This window comes from Malus sylvestris, chromosome 5 (genome assembly GCF_916048215.2).
Source record: "Malus sylvestris chromosome 5, drMalSylv7.2, whole genome shotgun sequence".
NCBI lineage: Eukaryota > Viridiplantae > Streptophyta > Magnoliopsida > Rosales > Rosaceae > Malus > Malus sylvestris.
The window spans coordinates 40,444,892-40,453,957 of record NC_062264.1 but is presented as its reverse complement, the minus strand read 5'-3'; the positions used below and the strand labels follow the sequence as shown (position 1 = coordinate 40,453,957).

The 9,066-nt window shown below is 38.3% G+C and overlaps 2 protein-coding genes across 3 annotated transcripts; one reads left to right on the top strand and one right to left on the bottom strand.

The window, feature by feature from the left end:
• Positions 1-1,162: 1,162 nt before the first annotated feature.
• LOC126622908 (uncharacterized) lies at positions 1,163-1,450 on the top strand. Its single transcript, XM_050291589.1, has one exon. It carries the CDS (start codon positions 1,163-1,165, stop codon positions 1,448-1,450), a length of 288 nt encoding a protein of 95 aa, XP_050147546.1.
• Positions 1,451-2,974: 1,524 nt separating this feature from the next.
• LOC126624232 (DEAD-box ATP-dependent RNA helicase 1) lies at positions 2,975-7,939 on the bottom strand. 2 transcript variants are annotated; one of them, XR_007624018.1, is made up of 10 exons: positions 7,708-7,939; positions 7,343-7,577; positions 6,950-7,204; positions 6,570-6,724; positions 5,911-6,088; positions 5,458-5,645; positions 5,186-5,390; positions 4,464-4,569; positions 4,058-4,254; positions 2,975-3,979 (listed from the first exon to the last, which is right to left on the bottom strand). XR_007624018.1 is itself a non-coding variant. In XM_050293263.1 (9 exons), the coding sequence occupies exons 1-9, from the start codon at positions 7,833-7,835 to the stop codon at positions 4,196-4,198; spliced, it is 1,509 nt and encodes a 502-aa protein (XP_050149220.1). In that variant the 5' UTR covers positions 7,836-7,939; the 3' UTR covers positions 4,020-4,195. The 2 variants fall into 2 exon arrangements, 1 of the variants encoding a protein (XP_050149220.1); XM_050293263.1 differs by lacking the exon at positions 2,975-3,979 and having other exon boundaries at positions 4,020-4,254.
• Between the last annotated feature and the right edge of the window lie 1,127 nt (positions 7,940-9,066).

Here is a 9,066-nt window from a genome sequence, read left to right as displayed (position 1 = left end):
ATTTAGGATCTCGGGCTATGGCTAGGAAAATCTAAGCAGGCTGAACAATCGATCAAGCTCTCATTAATTGTTACAATTGAATCGTAGTTGTCTAAAATGTTCATCGCTTGCAAATAAAAATTTGAGAACTATGATATAGTTAGTCACACCAACACTAGATCAACCATTAGAAATGTCATCCAACCATAGTCGAGTATAAGAATTTCTACATTTATGAGTCAGGGTTTCGCTCAAAGCAAAACTTTCAAAGTTAATTTACAAAAAATAAATGTTGAAAAAAGTTCCAAACTCAATTCTTCTCACTAATGATAAAAGAATTGGAAAAGATCTATCCCACCAACAAACAAAGCCAATCCTTTTAATGTAAAGAAGGATTGTCGACCTCACCTAGCATTTATGATGATCGATTGACTGTTGAAGCACACACAAATTAGTAGTAAAACATAGCAGATGACTAAGTAAAACACATTTCTCAAATTTTCTTTGCAAGTGTGACCTAGTGCAACTCTCAAATCACTAATAATCATGTGTTAAAAGCATGGTGTTACATAATTTGATGAGCTAACAAAACCAATTATCCTAGTAATTGTCAACCTAACAAACACGGTAGGTATCAAGTACTAGTAAACCATGATTGGGATATTTTCCTAACATGTCACCCCAAATGGATTTGAGCCAACCATTATTTTCTTGGAACGAAATTTTCTCGAGAAAGTTTTTGTCAGCATCACTGCCCAGATCAAGCAAACTAAACTGAAACGTGGCATGGCCATGGCTATTCCCAGTGCGGCTGGAAAAGTGCAAATTTGGAAGCCATCGTTCCCAACAAAAACCATATCTCTTGCGGATATCTGACTTCCACCCAAGGATAGACACCCACCAATACGTGTGTCCCACGTCAGCCCTAGCAATTAATGTTAAAAGCAAGAGGCGGCACTAGCTATTAAAACATGATTTAACATTCCCGGACTAGGACCCGTGGCTTAATTACCGTAAACCCAAACAAATTTGATCTATATAAGTTTGTGTTCATATGCTCGGTTTGACAAGCAAACCCTTTTCTTCAAGTACATTTCTCTCTCAGATTTCTTCTCTTTTCTCTTTCCTGATCGCTTCTAAATTCTCAATTGTTACTTGTTTTCTTCAACTTGTAGTGAAGAAAATGGCGAATGCAAGACTAGCAAGGTTCATCACTGAAGTTGCACCGCCACAATTTGTGAGTGTGATGAGGCAAGGAACTTCAAAGGTGTTGGATACAATTAATGAGGAGGAGAGAGAATATGTTCATACCCCAAATGATTCTCTCCCTTCATCATCATCCAACAGGTTTGCTCGTTCCTCTTCATCGTCATCGTCGGCACCAAGTTTCGCTTCTGCTTCTGCCTCCGGTGCCGAGTCAAAGTACTTTCTCAGGAAAGTTCGTAGGTCTTTGTCCGTGTTGGGAAACTAAGACTACGCCTTTGAAGGCCAAGCAAATAAACTGGGAAACTCGTTATCTAGCCTTGAAGGCGTTAATTTGTGACAGTATTTGAGTTGCAGCCGTCTTTTTGAGGCCCTATTTTATGTATTCTCCTTTTTTTTCTTTCTGTTTTTGGTTCTACAAACATGCATGCATGGTCATGGAGTATTAGTGAGATGACCAAATCAGCTGAGCTAATGAAATACTGAAAGGGAACTTTTTCTATTAGGCGATATTATGGAAAGTGAGAGGCAATATTATGCTGTACAGAGTACAGAATCACTAACTATTGCTTTTCCATCAATCAATGTTTCATATTTATTTGCTACTATTAATTAGTTCTGGGAAATATGAGGACTAATCTATGCATGGCTTGAAAAAATATTGCTACAGCTTAGCCCTTCTTCCCCCCAACCGATAGATCGAACTTAAAAGGTATGGCTATATATGTTAAAACAGAAAAGTATCGTAGCCTGGTAGCAATTGAATTTTCTTCAACCAGTGTGATAAATTGATATTCCTTAAAATAATTATAACAAACGTTCTTTTATTTCCTTTTTACTGATAATCCACGAAGATAACACACAAGAGACGACATGAGCACCTATATAGCATGGATGATGTCTGCATATGCAAGATAATGCACTCGACTCGCCAAGGATATCTTCGCATATCGGTTCGGATATATTTGCCTACACATGCATCAACACACGCTTGATCCGTTCCTGCAGCTGCGCACGTCATATTTTCTATCACCGAGTTGCAGAACTGTTCATCTATGGGTCTCATAGCCATCATACTAGTAGCTACAGACATAAATGAAAATTGGAGATCATATGATCGGTGAGCTAGTTCAACCTATTGGTATGCATAGATTACTTGCAGTTGGATGTAGGGAGATTCATTACCTGAACCATGAAAAACAAAAATAATAAAAACACTGACAAGCCACAATGATTTAACCATTTTACAAATAACTCTACACGTACTATTGTCACTCTCGTAGCATTGTATTTATAGGCTTAAATGTGGGTAGGTTTTGATAGATATATGAAGGTATCTCTATGTAATAGAAATAAGTATCCGAAAAAATCCCACCAAATGTATGCCAAAAATCCTACTTTCGTGTGATCTTATTGCATTTCGATTTATGTCCAGTGATTGACCAAAATGTCCTTTCGATTCCAAACTTCCGAATCTTGTTTGTAAATTTGTAATTGTTATTTAGTGCTTTCATTTTTGGAAGAAAAAGTTTATAATTTAAAATTGCCCGATTGATTAGAAAATAAGACGAGCAAAACCACACACCAGGGCTCTAATTGTCGATAGGTATCCTTTCAAGCAAATCACTCTTGTCCCCATCCGAGCAATGGGAGAGAACAAACCCGGATAGAAAAGCTCCCCAGCCCTTTCATGCTTCAAAGATACCTTCGATTTCTTGGATTTGGTTTCACTCCAAAAATATAAATTATTGAGTCAACATCTTGATTTGGTTTGGAATATTTGGTGCGTAACTTCTTACTGCAATTTTTGATAGCTTCACATGATCACATTGCAATTCTATGTAATGTAAACGTAACCATCACTACACAAAAACTAGGCTAAAGCATGAACGAGATTCATGTCTTTTACCATCAATAGGCACTAGTACTCGTGGCCTTTGTCGCAAATTGTTCAGAAGTGGGGGCGGAGATATTAGACCCCTTCAAAGCAGCAAGCTCAGATTCCAATTTCTTGACTTTCTCGGCTGAGGAGTAAACTTCGGCTGCCACAGTTCTTGCCACCTCCTTGGCAGCCTTGGTATCCTCTTGATCAAGAAGCATAGACTCGGCTGCCAGAATCACCGTTTTCTACATCATGGCCAGCAGAGCAGTCCCTATACTCGGTCGTGTGCTTCCGGAACCCAATGTACATAGATCGTATGAGTGGCTCAACCTGCACCATCTGAGATGTTGAGCCATACTGAAAATTCAGTAATGTGTGTTTGGCACAGAGTGGGAATGCCGAACAAGAAGTTCTTGATTCAATACTTTCAGTGCCTGTTTCACCTCCATCCGGCAAACTGAAACTGAATGTCGATGGTGCGTGGGATGCGGAAAGGAAATTAAGCGGCTACGGCGGAGTAGTTCGTGACGATCGCGGCTGTTTTGTAGCGGCTAAATGTGGTCATATATGTTAAAACAGAAAAATATCGTAGCCTGATAGCAGTTGCATATATATTCTTTATCACAAAAACAAGAACCCTTCAAACAGCAGTAAGAGAGATCTGATAAATTGATACTCTTTATATTATAATAGTTTGTCTATATATCTTAAGCTTAATTCCATTATTGTCGTATTCGTATCTACGATAGTTGTGACGTAATCTATCAGATTGTTTGGTCACTGAAGTTTTAAGAACATGAGCTAGTTCAACAGTATACAGATTAATGTCTTCTTGCGATACGACCTTGTCCGTAGACCTGAGCTCTGTATCAAACTAAATGTCCGATCGCCTGCAAGGTCCTGCTGCGATATCATCTGAACCAACCATTTACGACTAAGAAGGCAGCAAAAATGCTTTGGTGGTAAAAAGTTTATAAATGGTTGCTAACATACCAGTTGTTACACCAACTATGAAGCATGTATACTGAGGGGAGTTCACTTTTACATTTACCCCTCCACAAACCTTAACTCTTACACAGAACTTGCTTCAGTAATTACTCTCTTTTCGTGGCTGCTCTGTTTTGTTTCCTTTCACCGCTTTCTCTTCCGGGATGTTTCCATTTCAACAGTCTCTTTCAATTTCTCCAGTGCTGTCACATTGAGAAAAGAAAAGATATGATAAGGAGCAGTGTTGGTTTGAGCATCTAAAGCCATTCGACTAGATCTAGCTGGTGTCCATGTAAGCTTAAAACCGTTAGAGGTAACATGTAAATTCGATGGAGGGCAAACATCGTAATGGTGGAAGCCATCAGAGTGAACATTAATCTTTATAGACGTGATGAATAAGCAAAGCAATTACCGGATTCATAGATAGAGTGGAGTGGTTCAATGTAACTAGAAGGAACAGAGTATTTAGAGCAAGAGTTATTCTCAGCTTTGCGTAATAGCTTGTTGAAACGCTTAACCTGCAACGAAAGAAGAAAATTACAAAGATCTCAACTTATAATCGATAGTTCAAGTAAATGATGTGAGTGTAAGCTTAATCTGAACAATGAATGATAATTAACACCTAAATGACTTTCATTCCAACCATGTGCTGATGAGCAAGATCAGTGAGTAATTTTTCATGAGTTAAGATATTCGATCAAGTAATAGGACTCAAAAGCGCTGCAAAGTGAGCCAAACAAACCCAAACTCTGAGCAGGTTGTCCTTTGATGATTTTACTTATTTGAGCTCAAGCCCGATATAAATGAAAGCAAAAATATATCTGTACATCGGGAAACTGATTATTCACACGGGCAAAACCAAGGTAAATAATAATCCCAGTTTTCGAATAGACCTCAGCGGATAAATAAATTTGTTCCAAACTTAAAGAAAATATCTACTTTACATGACAAGCTCATAACGAATTGATACTTACCAGTTTGCCCATTTAAGTTGCACCAGGGCGTAAAAGAAAGACGGAAATACTAAAATGAGAGAAAAAAGAAAAACATGGGTATAGGGTAACTATATTTCTATTCCACATAACCTTGGTCTGAAATGCACGTTGGGGTGGAGACTAACAAGACAATACATACCTCTTCCTTACGCAACAGTGTGAAGCAACAACCATTTTGGCCTGCTCTTGCTGTCCGACCTGCACGGTGTATGTATGTCTTTATGTATGGAGGCATATCATAATTAATGACATTCCTCACCCCTTCAACATCCATTCCACGAGTCATTGCATCAGATGAAACGAGTACTTGAATCTCCCCTTTCCGAAATGCCTTCAATGTCTTGCTGCCATAAGTAAATCACAAATTCAAAATTTTATCCCTTCAATTTATATAAATATCCCAGAAATTACCTTCGAATAGATTGACGTTGAAGGCTTGAATACTCCTTAATCTTGAAAGGCAGATGATCAAAAGAGTTCAATAAGGTGCATAGACGATGGGTTGACTCCACAGAGGATGTGAAAATGAGGCACTTCTCTGCTCCTAAACTTTGCAGGAGCCCAACCAAATATAATGGCTTGTATTTTGATTCGCATAACTGTAAATAAGACGGAATAAAAATTAGGAGAGACACCGTGTTCCCTTTAGACATCAAAATATTAGACATTTATCAAAACATAATACACAGATTTTTCACTTTATTTATGCTACCAAGGGACTAAATGAATCTAGCGTCGCCATCATCTCACACTTGCAAGGCAACAAGAAAGTGTGCACAATATGAGCTTAACAAGTCTCCCTTATGTATAAAAAAGAAACAGAGCCAATCTCATGTGTTTACAAATAGAGTACAGATAGAATACCAGCTTGTAGGACTGTAACTTTTCTGGAAGCTGATAACGCTTTTGTCCAGTTGTCAAGAACAAAGGATGATGCAGATCTAGCTGAGCAAGTTTGCTTGGATCCTGGGTTAGCGTGGCTGACAGAACCATCTTCACAAGCCTGGGGTAAGATTTACCCTTAAACCCCCTCTCAAGACCACTGAAACAAATTTGAGATAACATTCAAAAGCAAGGCATATATCATGCTTTAAATTTTTAACTAAACACAAGTTATCATTTCCATCAGTATTAAGATCCCCTTGCAGGTAGAGTCAAGTTTTAGTAGTGGCCAGAATATGAGTTTCAGTTTCTGCAAGTAAGAATTATAACCCTAGCCGGCAAACCCATGAAATAGGCTGGTTGTATGTGCCAAGAATCCTAAAAATTCGAAAGCCAGCATTTGATAATGAGTGTCAGTGATAACATGGTATTAACCTATTGCACTCTCATAAACTATGACAAGAATATAAAACCTTGTTTGAAAAGTACATTAGAAAATGAGAATGGTAGTGATGTGGGAAAAATAAAATGTAGTTCTATTTCAAAATGACGAGAGGAATTAATATTGCTCATTCTGTGTCATAACAAAGATCTGAAAAATAAAAATTGACAGAGGAAGAGAAAATGGACATAGAACTCACGATCTCCTTATGGTTTTTAAGGAACCAAATGGGGAAGGTAGAAAATTTTGAGCACAGGGAAGGAAACTTTCATCGTCAGGGCGAGTGATTTGAAGCACAGTGGGTAGCCAAGACTGGTATGCCTCCCTTAGCAATCGATCTGTTTCATCAACAACCTATAAATCATCATATGCTTTGCCATATTAGTGACCACCAGAAAAAAAATTGTTTCAACTCACATCAAACACAAAACTCTGAAACCGATTTTGAAATTTAACATGCATCATCAAGTTTTTCAGTTTGCAAAAAGATATACTGTAGTGCATGAACCACCTGTTGCTTCTATAATTCCAGTATCACAACACATGGATGAAAATTGAAGTACCAAATCAGCTACTTACAAGATAACAGAGATGCTCAAGTGTAAATCCTTTAGTGTTATTTATATGGTCCATTAGCCTTCCTGGGGTAGCCACCAATATGTCCACAGAACTTCGTAACTCGGGAAAAACATCGTCAGGGTCAAATCTAACACCCAGCTCAAGCTTAGGCCTATTGATAAGCTCTGAAATTTCATCAGCGATAGAAGATTGGCCAACTGCAAGACCAACAGATAACCCCACTGCAGGTGCAATTGCAGCAAAAACCTCTTTCACCTGACCCAGCGGCAGATGAAAATTGCGAATTTAGTTAATATTTCACCCAAAATCCTTTCCATAGCATCACTTTTAAACAATTCACTTAAGACAGATTGACATGATAAAAAAGAAGTAAGCATAGGAAGTCAATGAAACCTGCAATGCTAAATCCCGAGTCGGCAGCACCACGAGCGCACGAAGACATTTCACAGAGCGAGTCGACAGCATTTGTACAATTGGCAATGCATAAGCTAAAGTCTTCCCACTTCCAGTTGGAGAATTAACACACAAATCGCGCTCGAAACCTCCCGGGCCAACAGTCTCCTGCCAAACAGCAAGCTGAACTGGGAAAAGTGAAGAGATCCCCATCTTCTCCAACGACACCTTCAACCTAATTCACAGTAAAACAAAAAATTGTGAATTGGGTTTGTCCATAACACAAAGCAGAACAAGAAAGTTAACATTTTGAATTGTGGGTAAGTTTCTCAGAGAGTTTTGGTGAATTGGGTTGGTTTTTTTACCTGGGATCAATGCAGGGGAGGAGAGAGAGAGGGCATTCGTGGACGGCACTGACATCGATTGGGCTTCGCATCCATGGCAGAACTGGTATGCTCTTCTGATTATCTTCTTCTTCGGCGCCCATTTTCATAAATTATGAACAAATTTTGAAGCTTCGGTTAAAATCTGAAAAAAAGAAGAAGACCAGATTATGGTTACTAAAACCCTAGCTTCAAGCTTCAACGGCTTCCACTAGGGTTTTAGAAACAAGTTTCAGTGACAGGGACTTATTGGTCAATACAAAATGGGGCAGGGATGAAAATGGGATTCGACATTGAGCTTGAACCAAGCCCAACCCCAAGGCCCAAGATATTGGATTGCGAAAATGGATGAAAGTTTATGTTACTTCGGAAATTGTCTTTGAATTTATTTATTTATATCAGATGTCAGAGTGTTAAACAAAAGATGTCAGTGTTTGTTTCAAGCTCAATGTCAGAGTGTTAAACACTTTGATTAAATTTGAATTGAAACGTTTACATCAGATGTCAGAGTGTTAAACAACCATTCTGGTGAAAACTTATTCCAACTATGAAGGTCATCTTAAACACAAAAGATGCCAGTGTTTGTCTGTTTGTTTTTTTTTTTTTTTTTTTTTTTTAAGATAGAAGGTAATTAATCACACATTGATAGCAATTTAATCCTCGTTTTTATGCAATTCGGGACTGCGTGTGGTGGTATCGTACTTTATCCTATCCACATAATAAATGGACATTAAAAACATATCTTATTCGGGACCGCATGTGACGGTATCGTACTTTATCCTATCCACATAATAAATGGACATTAAAAACATATCTTATTACCTGTTTAGTGAAAAATGTTGTAAATATTATGTGGATGGCCCACATGAATAGTTTGTTACTATTTATTCACATTATTTTCACTATTCATTTGTGGAAAATTTGTAAGGTGAATAGTGTCCTCTTTGATTATAAAATGAATGAGAGGAAGAGGAAGAAAGGGGTTCACGGGAGAGAAGAAGGAAAAGGAAGAAAGGAAGAGAGAGAGAGAGGAAAGAAGAGAGAGAAAGAAGAGGAAGAGAGGAAGAAGAGGAAGATGAGGGGGAGATAATAAAAGGAGTTATATTTGTACTTCTATTATTTCAAATTATAATGAAAGCACCACTGCTGCCCCGAGAACGTACTCCAGTCACACTGACTGTAGAGGAACCTCGTAAATTTTGTGTCTTGTTTCATTTATTCCACTGCACCCACAGTCGATTTTACAACACGTTATCAGCACGAGAAGCTCTCATGTCAGTGGAAAGCACAACGCCACAAATCCTGTTCACCTCCTTCAGCTGGAATCTCACAGATAAGAAA

What these genes read in the sequence shown, in the direction of transcription:
- LOC126622908 (XM_050291589.1), top strand. Translation starts at nt 1,163, where the DNA reads ATGGCGAATGCAAGACTAGCAAGGTTCATCACTGAAGTTGCACCGCCA.
- LOC126624232 (XM_050293263.1), bottom strand. Translation starts at nt 7,835, where the DNA reads ATGAAAATGGGCGCCGAAGAAGAAGATAATCAGAAGAGCATACCAGTT. An exon ending in AGTTACAGTCCTACAAGCTG is followed by an intron (nt 5,646 to 5,910) that starts GTATTCTATCTG and finishes TCTTATTTACAG; the next exon opens with TTATGCGAATCAAAATACAA. An exon ending in CACTGTTGCGTAAGGAAGAG is followed by an intron (nt 4,570 to 5,185) that starts GTATGTATTGTC and finishes CTTTCGTTGCAG; the next exon opens with GTTAAGCGTTTCAACAAGCT.